General features: G+C 42.2%; 1 protein-coding gene across 1 annotated transcript; it reads left to right on the top strand.

The window, feature by feature from the left end:
- Positions 1–948: 948 nt before the first annotated feature.
- LOC308414295 (heat shock cognate 71 kDa protein-like) lies at positions 949–2,883 on the top strand (the record flags this gene model as incomplete). The annotated part of the gene is given in 4 exon segments (XM_080909505.1): positions 949–1,237; positions 1,240–1,278; positions 1,281–2,450; positions 2,453–2,883. Coding segments are annotated over 4 exon segments (1,929 nt in total).
- Between the last annotated feature and the right edge of the window lie 16,507 nt (positions 2,884–19,390).

Here is a 19,390-nt window from a genome sequence, read left to right as displayed (position 1 = left end):
TACCGATGTGTTCTTGCCTGGTGGTGAGTTATCCTCCCATTAATGGAGTATATTGTCCAATAACTTTCTAACACAGATTGTCACTAATTAATTTAATTATTCTTCCATGCCACTGTGCTTTTCACAGGGTCTATGTAGGGTATGCGAATGACATCCGCGCCCCTTCTTCACTGTTTCCCAGAGACCAACTTTTCTGCTCAGGAGTCTGAGGACATTCTGATGCTAGCTCCATCAAGATCCCTCCGTCACCTGCCTGTCTGAAAGTTTATAAACTCATATCTCATTGATCCCCAGATATCTAAATATCATGTCACTATCTGGTCACAGCTCATTTGCTTGAAAAGGAACAGACCTTTCAATCTAGCAATTCAAGAGCATGTCCTTTTCACTCTGGCCACAATTTTTAAGTAATGCTGGGTTTTCATGGACAGACTCTGCTCTTTCCCTTTCCCTCTCCCTCTCTTCCTCCCCACCTGCCCCTTTCTGAATAAACCATTTGTCAGATAGTAAAATTCTTGGACTGAGCTCATCTGGGACTTGCCTTCAGTCTTAGCTCTGTCTTCTGATGCTGTGATAAAATACACTGGCAAAAGCAACTTCAGCGAGAAAGGGTCTGTTTTGGCTCCTGGTTCCTCATGGCAAAGAAGCTAGGAAGGCAGTCCCTCACACAGCATCCATAGTGGGACCCAAGCTCAGGAAACGGTGCTGACCACAATGGTCTTTCAAAATCTTTTTTTTTAAATTAGATACTCTCTGTATTTACATTTCAAATGTTATCTCCTTCCCCCAACCCACTCCCATCCCCCTACCCCTCCACTTGTCTCCACGGATCTTCCCAAATCAAATAACATAATTAAAATAGTAATTTGCGCTCTCATTCAACGTGGAGCCAGCTCTCAGGCATTTGTGAGGTCTTGTCAACGCAGCCGAGCCTACACACATGCAACCATGTCTAAGGGACCTGCAGTTGGTATTGATCTTGGCACCACCTACTCCTGTGTGGGTGTCTTCCAGCATGGGAAGGTGGAAATCATTGCCAATGACCAGGGTAACCGCACCACATCGAGCTATGTTGCTTTCACTGACATAGAAAGATTAATTGGGGATGCGGCCAAGAACCATGTTGCAATGAACCCCACCAACACAGTTTTTGATGCCAAACGTCTGATCGGACGTAGGTTTCATAATGCTGTTGTTCAGTCTGATATGAAACACTGGCCCTTCATGGTGGTGAATGATGCAGGCCCAAGGTCCAAGTCAAATACAAGGGGGAGACAAAAAGTTCTACTCAGAGGAAGTTTCCTCAATGGTTCTGACAAAAATGAAGGAAATTACAGAAGCTTACCTTGGAAAGACTGTTACCAATGCTGTGGTCACAATGCCAGCTTACTTCAATGACTCTCAGCGGCAGGCAACAAAAGATGCCGGAACTATTGCTGGCCTCAATGTACGTCGAATTATCAATGAACCAACCACTGCTGCTGTTGCTTATGGCTTAGATAAGAAGGTTGGAGCTAAAAGGAATGTGTTGATTTTTGACTTGGGAGGTGGCACTTTTGATGTGTCAATCCTCACTATTGAGGATGGAATTTTTGAAGTCAAATCAACAGCTGGAGACACCCACTTGGGTGAAGAAGACTTTGACAACCGCATGGTCAACCATTTCATTGCTGAGTTTAAGTGGAAGCACAAGAAGGACATCAGCGAGAACAAGAGAGCTGTCCGGCGTCTCCACACTGCCTGTGAGCAGGCCAAGCTCACACTATCCTCCAGCACCCAGGCCAGTATTGAGATTGATTCTCTCTATGAGGGAGTTGACTTCTATACCTCCATTACCCGTGCTCGATTTGAGGAGTTGAATGCTGACCTGTTCCGTGGCACACTGGACCCTGTGGAGAAGGCCCTTCAAGATGCCAAACTAGACAAGTCACAGATCCATGATATTGTCTTCGTGGGTGGTTCTACCAGAATCCCTATGATTCAGAAACTTCTGCAAGACTTCTTCAATGGAAAACAACTAAATAAGAGCATTAACCCAGATGAAGCTGTTGCCTATGGTACAGCTGTCCAGGCAGCCATTCTATCTGGAGACAAGTCTGAGAATGTTCAGGATCTGCTGCTCTTGGATGTCACTCCTCTTTCCCTTGGTATTGAGACTGCTGGTGGAGTCATGACTGTCCTCATCAAGTGCAATACCTCCATTCCCACCAAGCAGATACAGACTTTCACCACCTACTCTGACAACCAGCCCGGTGTACTCATTCAGGTGTATGAAGGTGAAAGGGCCATGACCAAGGACAACAACCTGCTAGGAAAGTTTGAGCTCACAGGCATACCTCCTGCACCCCGTGGGGTGCCTCAGATTGAGGTTACTTTTGACATTGATGCCAATGGCATCCTCCGTGTTTCTGCTGCAGATAAGAGCACAGGAAAGGAGAACAAGATCACCATCACAATGGCAAGGGCCACTTAAGTAAGGAGGATATTGAGCACATGGTCCAAGAAGCTGAGAAGTACAAGGCTGAGGATAAGAAGCAGAGAAATAAGGTTTCCTCCAAGAATTCACTGGTGTCTTATGCCTTCAACATGAAAGCAACTGTTGAAGATGAGAAACTTCAAGGCAAGATCAATGATGAGAACAAACAGAAGGTTCTTGACAAGTGCAATGACATCATCAGCTGGCTGGATAAGAACCAGACTGCAGAGAAGAAAGAATCTGAGCATCAGCAGGAAGAACTGGAGAAAGTCTGCAATCCTATCATTCCCAAGCTGCACCAGAGTGCTGGTGGCATGCCTGGAGGAATGCCTGGTGGCTTCCATGGTGGTGGAGCTCCTCCATCTGGTGGTGCTTCTTCAGCCCCCACCATTGAAGAAGTGGATTAAGTCAGTCCAAGTAGAGGGTATAGCATTATTCCACAGGGACCCAAAACAAGTAATATGGAATAATAAAACTATTTAAATTGGCAAAAAAATAGTAATTTGCCCGTGAGAAATTAAAAAAAAAAAAGAACTCATAGTTTGCCTAGATCAATATTTCCTAGGTAATGCTATATTCTGTCAGTCAACATTACCATACCAACTTTCTCTGTGTCCAAGCACACAAAGAATGATATTTGTGTGACAATTTGGAAAAAAGCCTACTGGGTAGGTGTAAAGGGCTGACTGAGAGCATTTGCTAAGCTGTGGGGAATCAGTCTTTTGTCCCATCTGTTCTCCTTCTGTCAGAACAATGGCCCAGCACACAGCTAGAAGGTCTACAGAGACTGACTACCTTACTAACCCAGATCCAGCAAGCTTGGAAATAGATATGGGTCTTCTATGCGATCCTGCAGCTCCTGTCTGCCATTTCTGCCAGAATCAGGGTAGAAGGTGGAGAATCTGACTATGTCCTAATTCCTTGTATTATTAGAGGTCTGGGATAGCTATAATTGGCTTTAAGAGATGCTTTGGGCCAATCATGGTAGAGCATTCCTTTGATTATAGTAAGAGGAAGGCAGAGTCAGGCAAATCTCTAAATTTGAGGCCTAGTCTACAGAACAAGTTCTAGGACAGCTAAGGCTACACAGAGAAGCCCTGTCAAAAAAAGCTCCAGAGTGGAATTGGCCTGATTTGATTTTAAATACAGTCATTCCTGTGTATCTAAATATTCATTTGGTATCTGAAATGCCACAATACTTAAGTGCTCAATTCACTTATATAACTTAAAATTATCTGTAGATGACATACAATACTCAATACAATGTAACTGCCAGATAAATGAAGCCTGTACACCACACTGTTTGGAAAATGGCGGGATGGGGGGGGGGGTTCGTCTGAGTTAGAGTCTTGCTATACAACCCAGGCTGGCCTCACTGTCATCCTTCTACCTCAGTCTCCTGAGTTCTGGGATTACAGGTATACACCACCACACGTGGCCTCTCTCCCAATTTTTTTAATTTTTCATTTCTATCTGCTGATTATACATATGTAATCCATGGAAACAGACATGCAGATGTAGGAAGACAGGTGGTCATAGTTTATGGACCCGAGTGTGAACAAAACACTCCTTTCTCTATTTGATGACACAAGCCATAGTGGGTTCAATTCCTCAGAATAGACCTGAAAAGCAAGACACTCCCCGTGTAAACGGATACATGAGCTATCCCGGAACCTCAAATCTATGATCGCATGTCGTTAACTGAAAGATTACTCAGCATCACACAGCACACCTAAACCACACCAGAGAGAGACAAACATCCTTAGGAATAGTTATGTTGCAAAGCAACCCCACCCCCATACACACACACACTGTTAAACTTCACCCAGCATTCCCACAGTTCTCCATAAATGTTCCTGATGATAAGAAACTGGCTAGGCACTTGGGGATCAGGGGCCCCAAAAGTATCAGTTCTAGTAATGTCCCTGGTTCCCTGACCAGAAATGCCTGAAGGGAGGAAGCACATCTCCCTTGCCTGGAGGCTACTTATGAGGGCAGAACCAAACTCTAGTCCAGATAGTAAATCCTTCTAGTGAACAGGTATAAAACTGGATCTGTAGATTTTCATGGCAAAAAATTGAGTTATATTGCTTATAATCACAGTAGTCAGGAGGTAGAGGCAGGTGGATCTCTGTGAGTCTGTGAGTTCAAGCCCAGCCTGGTCTACAAAGTGAGTTCCAGGACAGCAAGGGCTGTTATACAGAGAAACGGGGTGGTGGGGTCAACAAAAACAAAACAGGGTGGATTATATCTATTTCCAACTTTATACCACTTCTAAATGATTTAATGATCCCTCTTCAGAGAGAACATTGCTACAATAGCCTTAGTCACAGGTCTCTATAGAGGCCCATTAAAGAAAAGCTGTTTCCTTCTGATCAAGAGATCAGACTCTACCTCTGGCCCGGGGATGTCTAAAATTCCAAGCTACTCAAAAGCAAGAGTTAATCACCGGCCTAAGAGACCACACCTCTGAAGGGAATTCAGCTAAGGCCAAGCTAAGTACCGAGGAGAATAATTATCTCCTTAAGGAGATAATGCACTTTTCCTTTCTATGAAGCCCACGCCTGGTACTGTCCCTTCCCAGCTGCTGTGAGGCTCTGGTTGCTCTGCCCATCTTTCTGAGTCAAGAAAGGGAAAGGCTTGGTTTTTCCTCTTTCCTCCTTTTTGTCTCTCTCTCTCTCTCTCTCTCTCTCTCTCTCTCTCTCTCTCTCTCTCTTTTTTTTTTTTTTTTTTTTTTTTTTTTCTGATTCCTGGGCACAGTTTAAGTATGCCTTCCCAGTTCTATTCACTGTTTCCCTTTCTAATGTGAGGTTGGCTGCTGACCCTCCATCCCTAACTCAATCAGTAGGACCTTTCTCTTCCTCTACTCCACCTCAAAAACCCAGAAGCTGTTCTGTGGCTTTTCTTTTAAACTCTAATAAAGCTATGTTCTACTTTCCTTCTGTGCCTATTCTTAAAAATAAATAAGTAAATAAGCAAGGATTCAAAGAATCATTGAGAACCTCAGTTTTCTTAGAGACAGGTGATACTCCAGATAGGGCTCCCTAAGATTTCCAGTAACATTGAAACCATGGGAATTTTAATTTTCTGTTATTTTTAATTCTCAAAACAATTTTAAGAGAAAAGGGAGTTTCAGGCCTGTTATTAAGGGGCAGAGCAAGCTCAGCACAGCACAGCAAGGATCTGGGCCCATCGAGAGAGAGAGAGAGAGAGAGAGAGAGAGAGAGAGAGAGAGAGAGAACAAGAGGGAAAAAATAAAGTAACTCACAAGACAGTTTCATCTAGAATAAAAATTGGATTAAAGCTTTGTGCGTGTCTAGGTAGACACTAAATCCCTTAACTCTTGCCGGACAAGAGTTTAATAGAAAGCACACCAAAATGATCAAGAGAGCTCTTTAGGAGTATCCATCTTCTCAAACTGAGGGTCTCCAAAGAGTTTGAACCTAACTTTCCAGGTTCACAAAAACCACAACACATTCCAGAGAGTGTCCACAAAAGCAGGTCCAAAACCCTTAGCACTGACTCTCAGGCCTCTCTTCCCACCCCACCCCACCCCCGCTGCGCCCCGCCCTCTGAGATTCCAAAAACTGTCTCACGTGTCCCAAGTTTTGGATCTCCAAGTCTGGGCAAGCAGATTCACATGTGGCTCCCGATACGATGCACCAACCCCATAATGCACAAATCACTTCCTCAATGAACCAGCGAGGCCTCCAGCTGGTTCAGAACACAAAACGATGGACTCTCTGGACCGAGTCAGAAGCCTCTGAAGAAACCAGCAACCGCGCAGTTCAGGATGAAAACCCTAACCCTGATCGCCCCGCACCACGCCTGTCCCTGCCCGCCCGAGTCCCCAGCGCCCCGTGCCAAAGCCAGCCCTCAGCAGAACGTACCCCAGACACTAGGTTCACCCGGAGACAGCAAGATGATCAGAGATCTGAAAGGCACTGGCTGTGCCCTGGGCATCATATACTGACTGGGCGGAGAAGCAGGCGGAGTCTGGAGCTCTGGGCGCTGGTCTATTGTGTTAAGGAAAGGAGAAGGGCAGGGATAGGTGGCTTAAGCCCAACAATGCAGCCCATCCTTTGTCTCTTGACCGCCAGAGTTGCCATTTCAGCCTTGGATTTTTTTTTTTTTTTTTTTTTTTTTCTTTTCCTGGTCCTGAATGCCTTTTACTAACTGCAACCTCAACAGGGGCTGGAGTCTCTGGGTGGTTTCCTACAGCGGACTAGGATGTGGTTTCACCAGTCTGCCCATTCTGCCTTTGTCAAGACTGGCTCATCGACACTAGAAGTGTGCCACCTCTTAGTGGGCACAAATGGGACAAAGCAGAACCAAAGTTTAAAGTGAGAGGGGAAAGAAGACTTTTACTACTGGGGCTAGAGGGAGCATTTGCCTAGCATTCACAGATAAACAAAGGAATTAGGGGCAGGGCGTGGAAGGGAAGCACAGGTAGGTGTCCTAAGACTCCATTACTCTTCTAGTCCAAAATAATTAGACACTGAAGATCTGGTATTTTATCAAATGATGATGAAAATCCTTTTGCCATCTCACAGTGCTCTTGAGGTGAATGGTGTCCTGGTGGGTACACTGGTTTAAGGGTCAGAAGATAGACACTTTTGTAGGACACTTTCCAGATCTCTTACCAGACTCAGAATCCTCTACCTAGCTATTTGTTGATAACAAACCAGGCCTCCAGCCCAGATTGGAGTGTTTTACTTTTAAAGGACTTAAATGTAAAGGAATGCCCATTGGATCTTTCCCTCTCTAGTTCAATGTTTCTGGCTTATCCTTCCAGCTTTTCTGAGAAAATACATGCTGTATGTGTTTACACTGGACGTCTACATACAGCTCTAATATCTTCCTTTCCTAACAAAGAATAGCTGGTCAGTGGTGGAGGGTTTGAGTTGATTTACAATACTTCCTGGAAACCTGAGCACAGTGAGTGAAACCATGGAAGGCTACAAGTCTAGCCACTGGAACCTTAGAGAAGCAGAAACCCACCAATGGACCAAGCCACCCAGCACTGTCAACTGTTTGGTTAATTCAGTTTGATTAAATGTGTAATGACCACATAACTATCATAGAAAACCAGGAGTGTTCCAGAGGCAGACTCCCTACACATATCCTTCAAATCATGCCTATGTCGTTAGCTTTCTATGAAACTATAGTGTTTCCCATTAACAACAAAGGTGTTCAGCTGGCGTGTGGCAAACCTTCATCACCATGCCACATTACACTCTGGCTGTGTGTGCCAAGTGATCCAACACTTTTTCCAGTGAAATACCAATAATAGTCATGTCTAGTGACTCACCTATGAAGCATGGTAAAGTTATACATCACTTCTAAAAGACAGACCAGACATGAAGCAGAAAATATTACAGGACCATGAATATGTAAAAAATGTTTTACCTTACTGATTGTGAAAGAAAATCGGTAGACCAGATGTTTTTTAATAAGATCTAGATTATAGAAGACATGAGTTAATCACAAAAACTTTTATTCTACTACAACCCATAGTGCCAAACAGCCCAGAAGCAGAGCGCTCAGAGAACAAAAAGTGTATTTAATACAAAGCCAATGAATTGGAAGGTGAATGGCTATCTAAAAACCATTTGGATAACATCTCTTTTAGGGAATGTTGCTCAGGCAGGTAGTCCAGGATAGTTCATTAGTGTTGAGAAATGACCAGTTCTGCAATGTGTTTCCAAGTGTCTCAATCCTTAGGCCACTAAGTCATGAAAAAACTGTAAAATGAAAGGTATGTCTCTTTATAGGTTGGTTTGAAGGTCTGTACATCTACTTCCTGTCAAAATCAATGTTGTCTCTCTATTAAATACTACCCCCTTAAAACGTACACTCTTCCCAAAATAAATGGAGTGTACATAGAAAAAGGTTCTGTCATAAAGACATAGAGAATACAGGCAGAAAACAAAGGCATGCTCCTAAATTGTACAGAAGAAAACAACCCTAGAATGGTGACCCATGCAGTGCAATGAGCAGGAAGGAGAATTCCCATAAACTTGAATCCAGTCTTCTCCATGTAATAGGTTCCAGACCACTCCATATCAGTCTGAGCTGTAATTGTAAGACCCAAACTGAGTCTTACCTATTTGAGGTTCCCATGAATGAGATATCGGGGATCAATGCAAAAGCAAGAGGTTTATTAGTCCAGTGCACTGGAGTGGCCTACGGCCAGAGAAGAAACAACCCCAAAAGGCTGTTACAATCAGTTTTTACACTCTTCAGGGGTACAGGTTACATCAGTAAGGTTAAAATTTAAATTCATTGGCTAAGCAAATAGCCTTTGATCTATTGGTTAGCAAGCATGTGACAGAGCCATGAGATCAGTGGGTCAGGTCACACATTCTGCAGTTTTTCAAGAATGTCCCTGCTCCTCCCAAGAACTGTGGGTGGAGAATGGAACTTGGCCTAGCCTTGACCTGAGGTGGTAGGATTAAGTCTCGTGAAATTCCTTAGGGTCCTTCATAATGAAACACACGCACACACACACCATCTTTTGAATTCAGGGTTTGTTTTCAAGGCAAATGTGGGAGAAAAGAAGGCTTACATGATTCACTAGGAGTCACCTTCTGAGGCTCTCCTCTGGGTGTTACTGGAACTCTTAAAAAAGATTGAAGCAGTAGCTAAGGTTAATTCTTTCCCTTCTTGTCCTGAGGCACCAATGATCTTCCTCTGAGCAAAACCTGCCATGAGGCAAAAGTCACCTTGTTCTGAGGCTGAAATAGCTCTGCACACAAACACATCCATTCCAGAACAGCCTCAGCAAGGTGAAAAGTAGGCAATTGTAGCAGGATAACAGTTGTCTGGGGTACTTTCAGTGAAATGAAGGCTACTTTTGTTTCCTTCTTTTTTCTTTTTCCCCATGACCCTACTCTGTACCTGCATTACACCTGAAGCTATATTCACTATATTCTGAATATCATTCCATAAGGAGCCAGGAAGACTGAGTGACAGAGGCAGACCACTGTCACTTCCTCTACAGTTAATTTTCCTTTGCCAACCCAAGATACCCCAAACCAAAATCCTTTGCAAAACACATTTCAAACTTGGGGAGCCTGTCCATGCTCAGCCTCTTTGGCAATAAACTGGCACTGCGTCATCTGTGATTAGCTACCTGAATGGCCGGGTTCCCAGACGTGCTGGTCTGTGTCTTTTTCCATAACAAAAGAAGCTCAAGTTCTTATCTACCCTGACATTGATAAGTGATCCCTTTGAAAATGCAAACGAGGAGGCAGGTATCCACCTAGCTAGGACCGGGTACAGCTGACCAGTAGACTGGCCTGAGATCCCAGATCACTGCTGGAAAAGGCTATGTATGCAGTCTGCATAGGGAATCCCAGGACAGTGCTCCCTGGAGACATAATAGTGTGGGGCTTGAGGTCTATGAAACTAATTTCAGGTAACTTCTGATTAGAGCTTAGGAGCAACACTCTACCACCCCTAGCTCTGGGGTTGTTGTGGGAGAAAAGAATTATAATTAGAGTTTGCACTGAAGCCAATGGTCTTGGAGACCAAAAAAGAACCTCCCTGGTCATCTTTGTGGCCATCTTGAAAAATCCCCCTGAACATCCATTTAGATTTCACACAAAGGGGATAAATCTAAAATGTCACCCTGGGTATTCTAAAAGAAAAATGGGGATGATATGAGATGAATATGTCACTGTCGTTCTTGATAAAATGTGTCTGAGTATTTAAATGAAAGTACAAAACCTCCCTTCACAATGCCTATTTGCCTTAGCTCATTTTCATTGGCCATCACTGAATACTGTAGACGACATATGTTGTAAAAAGCAGGGGTTTAATTAACTTCTAATTCTAGAAGCTTAGAGGCACAACGTTGAGGGACTGCTTCTAAATGAAAATCTTTTTGCTGGTAGAGATAATCTATAGCGTTCTGTTTCAGTACTTGTCTTGACACTATGAAAGAAATACATACAAGGAACAAGGGTAACTGGGCTACATAATAGACCCACTCAAGATAGCCCACTACTAACCAATCTATTAGTAATAAACGCTTTAGCTGAATTATAGCAAAGCTTTCATGGCCTAGTCATTCCACAAAGAACCCCACCTCCTAAGACCTCACATGCGGGATTGGCTTCAGTGTGAATTTTTCTGGGAACACTTAAAGCACAGCACCCCAGTCTCTTGTGAGGAAGGCAACTGGTTGCTGAGCTCAAGGAGAAAGGAATTTGTGCAACAGGACTCTGTTGTCTAGTCACTACTGCAGCCTCCTCAGACTTTTCCTCCAAACACACACTGCTTTCCCTCCTGTTTTCCAGGGCCAACAGCTTGTCTCAGAACAACTAAGAGCTTCCCAAAGACAGGTTCTTTTCAGCCTGTCAGCTAACTATGTAACATCATAGGTAGGTAAAGTTCTTTAGAACAATTATAATCTTGTTCTTCAGAACGTTTAGGTGTGAGAATTGGCCTTAGGAACTTTATTATGTAGCTGGCTAGCATTGGAAAAAAATGGTGCCAGTGGCATACCAGATGTGGTATAATTGTTTCATTTGTTCCATGGGCTTATTCTACTTACAGAACCATCCAAGGGCCACCTAGAAGCGGAAATCGAGAAGATGCAGTTTCTGGCCTTAGTACAGATGGGTTAGCAGATGAAATATGTTATGGCATGTGCAGTACCAATGTTGGATACAGGGAGAAGAACAAGCAGAGGCGAGAACTATAGGTTCGCCTTTGGGAATATGGACCAAAAAGGGTGTCAGTGTCCTTTTCACTAGAACTGAGAACTGAAGACTGAGGATAAGCTGAGGACATGACACTCAGGAGAGAATATTCCAATTGTGCAGGCTGGGAAACATGGAAGTGTGTGCATGCCACATACAGGAAACCTATGGCTCGTTGGTGTATCATGAGATAGGAGGCAATTTAGCTTAGATATTAGTCTGTTTTATATCCATGATGTCATACCCGTGGGTCTACAGACTTCTGAGCATGTATCAGTATCCTCAAAATTAAGATAGAAAGGTTTGCTTCACAGGAAGCATAGCAGGAGGGGAACCAGGCAGGGAACCAATGCTGCCAGTTTTTTCCGAGTAAAAAGCACTAACAGGAACCAGAGAGGTGCTTACAGAAGAGGATAGGAAGTGCCAGGTGCACTCCCTTGATCCCAGCACTAGGAAAGAAGAGGCAGAAAGAACTCTTCAAGTTCAAGAACAGCCTGGTTTAAATAGAGAGTCCGACCAAAGACACAGAGTGAGTCACTCTATCTAAATAAGTAAATAAAGTTAATAAAACACAAAAGAGGATACCCTTACAGTAAGGGAGGAAGCAGACATCATGCAAATGGATCATTTGACCCAGCAGTCTAGTGGCTGTGACAGCAAGATGGGAAAACAGAAGATAGAAGAATTTAAGGAAATTAAGGAAACATAGTTTGTTTACTTTCTTTATTGGTGTGTGTGTATGTGTGTTTGTGTGTGTGTGTGTGCATGCGTGTGTGTGTGTGTGTGTGTGTGTGTGTGTGTGCGTGTGTATGTGTGTGTGATGTGTATGGGTAAGGGTATATGGCAGCCTTTCCATGGAGATTTGAAGCTAATTTTGTGCAATAATTTAGTTCCACCTTCATATGATTTGGGTTTGACTGGAGGGATGAATGATAGGGAAGTGAGGGTCAGATATTAACAGTCTCTATGACCAGGCCCAATGCACCAGGGTTGGGAACTGAGTGAGGCTGGTGAGAACTGGCCTATGAACCCACGAGCCTAAGAATTCAGGCACTCCCAGTAGCAGGTGCTGGGGGGATAAGCAGGGCATTTGAGAATATTCAACCTAGGTGGGGTCAGAAAAGACAGTGCCTCCCCCTGAGACACCTGGAGAATGATACTGGTAAGAAGAGAGTGAGTTGAGTCACCAAAATGACCTCACTAGTAGGCAGGGAAGGGTTGAACCAGATGGAGGGAGGGATAACATGGTCAAACCAGTGGAGGAAAGTACACTCAACAGTGGCCTACCACTATGGAACCCTAGGCTTCCTGGGTCTTATTGGCATCTGCCCAGAGGTGCAGAACTTTGGAAACAGTTCAGACCCTCAGCTGCTTTCCACTCCCAGAGTGTCTATTCCTTCCAGGAAGCAGGCACAGCATCTAGCATGGCAGGGAGGGCCTCAGCTGGAAAGGCATTCACAGCTTAGCATTTCTTATCACCAGGCCTTATAGCTAAGTCTTGGGCTCTCATAAACCAGTTGGCCATGACCCGGAAGCCTGGGACACGGGATTTCTGGGTCGGTAGGCTCTTTCAGTGTGAAGGAATGGAGCTTTGGCTCAATGAGCCTGGGCTTGAACCTGGGGCACCACAGGGCTGGGGTCAGGTTATAAGGTTGGAGGTTAGAGGCTCGGAAAAGTTGAGATCAAAAAGGACAGGGCTAGAAGAACAGGGACACGGACTAGAATGCAGGTAAGGTGCTGAAACTATGCATCTGTGCGAGAAGATGATCTTTAATTAAACTACCCATGCCTTTAGGCAATGTAAGAGAGAAGGCTGGGTTTTGAAAAAATTGACAACCATCATACCTGGAGATAATCAATCTGCTAATTCTTATCCCAACAAGTTCTTTATTCCCTCCCATCCCTAGAGAGATGTAGCATTATCCACTCATTCTGTCTCCATGAGAAAGTACCTAACAGCACACAAAGCCAAGGCTCCTAGCATCACTTCCTCAGCACTAGAGCAGAACCTTATCTAGGCATGTGGTAGGAAGGTCAGCCCTAAGAGGCTCAAAACCCCATGGCTTGTGCTTAGGAAGAGGGTCTTGACATCCAGCCATCCCAAGTCAGGCTACTTGGGTACTGACATTCATTGAGTCTGTGGCCCAGCAGGCAGGAGACATAACTCCATCACATCTTATCTTCTGCTGCTCCTGATGACACTCAGATCATTTCCAAGAGCCCCTGGGTTCTGCCAAAGTATTACTAGCAGGGACAAGCCATAGTAACTGGCTTTTGACTAGTCTGTAGTCACAGGCTTGCTTTCTGCTGTCATATCATTGTACTTGAGCCCTTCACTACACCTTAGGACATTTTTATAGACATTTATAAATAAATATGACAAATTGGTCTGGGAATGAATTTCAGTGAGTAGAGGGTTTGTTTCCACAAAGTAGGCCCCAGATTTAATCACCAACAATGCATAAAACCTGATAGGAGGGCTAGCTTCAATTTCCAACTTGATACAATTGACATTTACCTGCAAAAAGACTTTCAATAAGAGACTGTCTACATTAGGTTGACCTGTGGGTATGTCTGCTGGGGGATGTCCTCATTAATTAATGAGGGCAGATTTAGCCCACTGAGGGCAGCACCATTTTCTAGGCACAGATTCCTAAACTATGTAGGAATAAAGAAATTGCCTGAGAACAAGCAAGCTGGCAGTAAAGGTATAAAATTATTTACCAGATTAGAATTAATAAGAGGTATAATAAAGAATGTATATCACAGGCAAAACAAACACAGAAAGGAAATTCTCAGAGAGACTCTGCCTCCTAAGATGGACAGGTGCCATTTTATATCAGAGGAATAGTTGTTCAGTGTTAGGTCATGAACCATTTGTGTGATGTCATATCTGGATAAACAGGAAATGTCCATCTTATCATTCTGATAAGTAATACATTTATAAGGGTCATTAGGAGATCCCATAATGCACAAGGTAACATGAGTTACAGGATCAGGATTAAGGTAAATCAGGTACTACTGTTGAAGCAGGGGAAAAGTGGAGGTGGAAGAGCACTTCTATTTTGAACCATCATGTCTCTACAGTTTTCTCCTGACCGATCATCAAGGACAAGTCATTGACACAAGATCAATGTCTTTCTACCAAGACTGTCAGAGCTGAGAAGGGAGGCTGGGGCTGACTGGCATTGTTGGTCTGTCTTACGGGTGTAAGACCTTAAGGCATGAAAGTTTTGAGTTGCATTTTGGAGAAGGGCCAGACAGCACTGTGACATGGTTTCAGGGATGTGAGGCAGGCACTGATGCTGATGGTAATAGATGATATTCCTAAAGCCATGCCATCTAGAATTTATGACCTGGATCTGGAAGACTGCAATTAAACTAAAAGGTCCGGTAAGCAAAGAAGACTATGACATCAAGTAGCTCCAGACTGGACAGTGACTAGGAGAGCCAGCCCCCCTTTTCCCTCCCAGAACAGTCAGCCTTGAATCCTCCCATAACAATGGGTTTTTTGAGAAATGCTGTTTGAAGATTGCCTTTACACATCAAACGTCCACCCAATCTGTAACCAGGTGAATATGAGCTCTGCAATCATTTATAGGTAGTTATTTATTCTATGTGCAAACCGTATATTCAACCTATTCAGAACTAACCAACCTCTGAGACAAACAGTGTAATCAACTTTACTATACTTTGGATTTCCAAAGTAATTAACGAAATCCTGCAATCTCAGATGAATGCACAGCCTCAATTTTACCATGTTTCCTAGTTCTTCTTTGTGACCCATTTGTTCCTAACTTAGAACAATGTATGTGTTGTATGATGTGAGGACAAGACCTAAGTCATCTACTGGAAGCATCGAGGTATTAAAAAAAAAAGCCTCTTTCAAAAAAATGTTGAAAACAGCCCATAGAGATCCACTGAGAAGATCCAATGTGTAGGTTTGTGTGCTGCTCTTAGTCGGGGCCAAAAACAAATCCCCTTGTGGGACTCCTGTAAAAAATCAATTAGGACAAAATTTCCCCAATTCTTTTCATTACTATATTTGCTGTGTTGTTAAACAGAGGAGAGTCCTTGTTCTAAACTATTAGATTACAAAATGAAAGGCCAAAATTCACCTGAGTGAGTCAGGCCCATTTTCTTTAATGCAACACTGCCACACTGTTATTACCTGCCTTTTGTTGCTGGAAATACTTAATCCCAATCAGGAGCTTCTACCCTACCTTTGCTTATTTAATTCCAAAATAAAAGGGACACATGATCTTTAGGGTTTTTTTTCATATTTATTTATTTATTATAAGTACACTGTAGCTGTCGTCAGACACACCAGAAGAGGGTATCAGATCTTATTACAGACGGCTGTGAGCCACCATGTGGTTGCTAGGAATTGAACTCAGGACCTCTGGAAGGTAAGTCAGTGCTCTTAACCACTGAGCCATCTCTCCAGCCCCTTATCATTAGTTTATAATATGCTTTTATCAGCACTAAATCTTGTCAGATACCTACTCTCTGTGCTATTAGAATCAACTTTCCTAACAATAACCTGGACTGGAGTTATTACTTGCTATGTTCAATCTGGGTTTGTCTCAACTCCAATTAGCCAGTCCTCATGACTATGTTTTTAAGATTCTTATCACATGGTGTCTTCTCTCTCCTCTTTCCTCTTTCTCCTCATGGTCCCCTCAAACTCCAAGTTCCGGGATCCCAAACCCCACCTATATCTCTTCTGCCCAGCTATTGGCTGTCAGCATCTTTATTTAAACTATAGTTATAAACTAAGGAGCAAGGTCACTTTGTTTTCAGATCCTCTTGTTCTTGGGAGCAACCTGGCCTTGGGGTCCAGTACGTATCATTACAATGCATATCAAAAGATCAAACCTCAACCGAAGTTTAATTGTTACTGATTGATTGACAGAGACAAAGTATGTTATTCCAGATGCGGGAGCTTTTAGTATGTGAAAGGCACCATAGTTTTTAAGTTCTATGCCACAAAAGAATCATCTTGGTCCTGAAAAGCCTCAAGAAGCACTGATAAGTGGTCTGTGAAAGAAAGAGCCTCAGAAGATAGGAATTAGGCTCACATGCCAGGGTCACAGTCTCTTCTTTTTAAATTTAACTTCATATGTATAGGTATAAATGTTTTGCCTGTGTGTATGCCTGTGCAACATATGTATGTATTCCTGTGTGCCACATGTATGTTTGCCTGAGTTCTACATGTACATATGCCTGTTCACCACATGCTGCCTGGTACCTGCAGAGGTCAAAGGAGGCATTAGATTCTCTGGGTCTCCAAAAGAGATGTCAGAGCTCTTAATTACCAAACCTGTCAGCAGACGCAGGATCTCTTACAGGAGCCTGCTGCCAGGCCCTCTGATTCTCCAGAAAGATACAGAAAGGTTGTGGGGAGCAGAATATGTGTATACCAATAACCTTCTCTGATGTAAACTCATTTCTTTAGTGACATATCATATACATGAAACTTTGATAGGTGAGATTTACAGGCATTGTTTTGTGATGAGTGGCAGTCTGGTATGGAGTCTAATTGTACATTTCTACTCTTTCTGCTTATGTAAAAAATAGAGGAATTATCTCATAGGGAAAGAAGATAAAGAAGTCTAAGTGGACAATGGGTGTGGGCTGAGTCCTAGCTTCTTCTGAGAAAGAGTTGGACAGTCACAGATTAGGTTTGGGCCTCATGATCTGCAATAAGTAGTGGTACCTGCTGGTCTCGGGTGCAGAAGCTTGTGTTTGCAGCAGTGCATTAAGAGGCTGCTGCCCATTCAAGTTCAGACAGTGTAGATGATCAGTATTCTGGGAGAATTGGATCGGCATGCACTAAAAAGGTGCCTCCCTACAGAGGTAAGTCAATACAGTTATTAAAGAAATACTCATGAGCATAGATTATTGTGTCCATGAGAGTTTTAAAATCATTTTAGTTGGACAGGAGATGAAGGGTAGATAGAAAAGTTGATGATAGAAGAAGCATCAATTAAGAAGGCAAATAAGATTTGAACATTTGCTTTTAGAGGACAGTTCAGGAGAGACAGAGTAAAGATGGCTTTAAATGGGGTTACTACAGATCTCATTGAAGATTACCTAATTAAATAGTTTCATTTTACATCACAAGAAAGTTGTATACAGAGAAAAGTAATACATAGATGGGATGTTAAAAAACACCAAAAAGCCAAATATAACTTGGCTTTGAACCTATAACATTTTGACCTTTCACATTTAGAGAATATTGCTGAATATGCCCCAGAATGTTGCAGTTAGATTAGGTCATAGAATAGATCCATTCCTAGCTTTCTGAGGAACCCCCACACTGACTTTTATAATTCCTGTGCCACTTAGCACACCCATGAACACTGAGAACGTGTTCCCCTTTCCATGTCTTATCAGCATCTGTAGTCATTTGAGGGTTTAGTTTCGTTTTTTGGTGTTATTCCTTCTGACTTGTAACATAAAATCACAAATCAGCTTTAATTTGCACTTTTCTGATAGCAAATCATGTAAAATTAAAAAAAATATATTTATCAGTCTTTTGTATTTATTCTTTCTTTTGAGAATGGTTTAGTTTCATCTTTCACTTTCTCAATTTTTTAATTATTTGTTTTCTTCATATTTAGGTGGTTTTTTATTCTTCATATATTCTATGTCCTAACAGTGTCAGATGGGCAACTGGTAACCAGTTCCTATTATTATCATTTTACTCTGTAGGTTGCCACTCTATTTGAATTAAGGTATATTTTGCTGAACATTGGTCATGGGAGAGAAGTGGGAGGGGGTAAAAATCTTTAAAGTTGTTGTTTCCTAATTTTCTTCTTAGCATGTTTGTATATAAAATGCAACTTTCATGTGTTGGTTTTGTATTCTGCTACTTTGATGAAAGTGTTCCTTATCTGTAGTTTTTTATGGTGCTTTAAGATCTTTTATACATAGAATCATTGCATTTTCAAATAAGGAGACTTAAGCTTCTTCCTCTCCTGTTTGTATTCCCTTTCTCTCACCCACTTGTCTTATGTTCTAACCAAGCACAATATTGAACAAGAATGGAGAAAGAGGCTATCCTTGTCCTGTCCCTTAGGATAGTAGAATTACTTGGTTTTTACCCATTTAGAATAACGTTGCCTTTAGACTTATTTTATATTGCTTTTATTATGTTGAGGTATGTCCTCCATATCCCTAGACTCTTCAGAACTTGTATTATGAAGAGAGGATGTTGGGTATTGCTGAAGGCCTTTGCTACATCTAATGAGATAATTATGTGGTCTTTGTCATTTAGTGCATTTATGTGGTAGATTATGCTTATTGTTTTAGGTATGTTGAAAGTCCCTGCATCTCTGGGATGAAGCTAAATGACCATAATGGATGATCTTGGTGATGTGATCTTGAATTTGCTTAGCAAGGGTTTTATTGTGATTTGTTATGTCTACGTTCATCAGAGAGGTTAAACTATAATCGATTTCTATCTTTCTGTATTTTCTTCTTTTTTTCTCCTTTTGGTCTGGTTTTGGTCTCAGGATAAAATTGGTCTAATAAGGAGAATTTAGAAATGATCCTTCCTTTTGTATTTTGGAAATAGTTTGAGGAGCATTGGTGGCAGATTTCCTCACAGAATTCACCTGGGTTTCCTTTAGCTGAGAAATTTTAGCTACTGATACTATCTCATTGTTTGTAGATATTTATATTATGTACTTCATCTTGAGTTAACTTTGGTTGGTAATATAAATCTAGAAATCCATTTATTTCTTTTAGATTTTCAGATTTTTAAGTATACCCTCATGATTTTGAGTTTTCTCACCATCTACAGTGATATCTCCCTTGTGTTTTTAACGGTATTAATGTAGACCTCTCTCTCTCTCTTTCTCTCTCTCTCTCTCTCTCTCTCTCTCTCTCTCTCTCTCTCTCTGTGTGTGTGTGTGTGTGTGTGTGTGTGTGTGTGTGTGTGTGTATGTTTTAACTGGTTAATAGTGTATCAGTCTTGTTAATTTTTTCTAAGAATCTATTGTTTCCATGATTCTTTGTATTGTTTGTTTCTATTTCATTACTTTTAGCCATGAATTAGATTATCTCTTTCCAAGCTCTTTTGAGTTGTCAGTTTGTTTTTGTTTTTCCAAGGATCAGATGCATTGTTGTTAATTTGACATCTCTCAAAATTTTGATGAAGGTACTTAATGCCGTACTGAACTGCTTCCACTTAGGACTG

This window comes from Micromys minutus (genome assembly GCF_963924665.1).
Source record: "Micromys minutus genome assembly, chromosome: 1".
NCBI lineage: Eukaryota > Metazoa > Chordata > Mammalia > Rodentia > Muridae > Micromys > Micromys minutus.
This window is presented reverse-complemented; position numbering and strand designations above follow the sequence as displayed.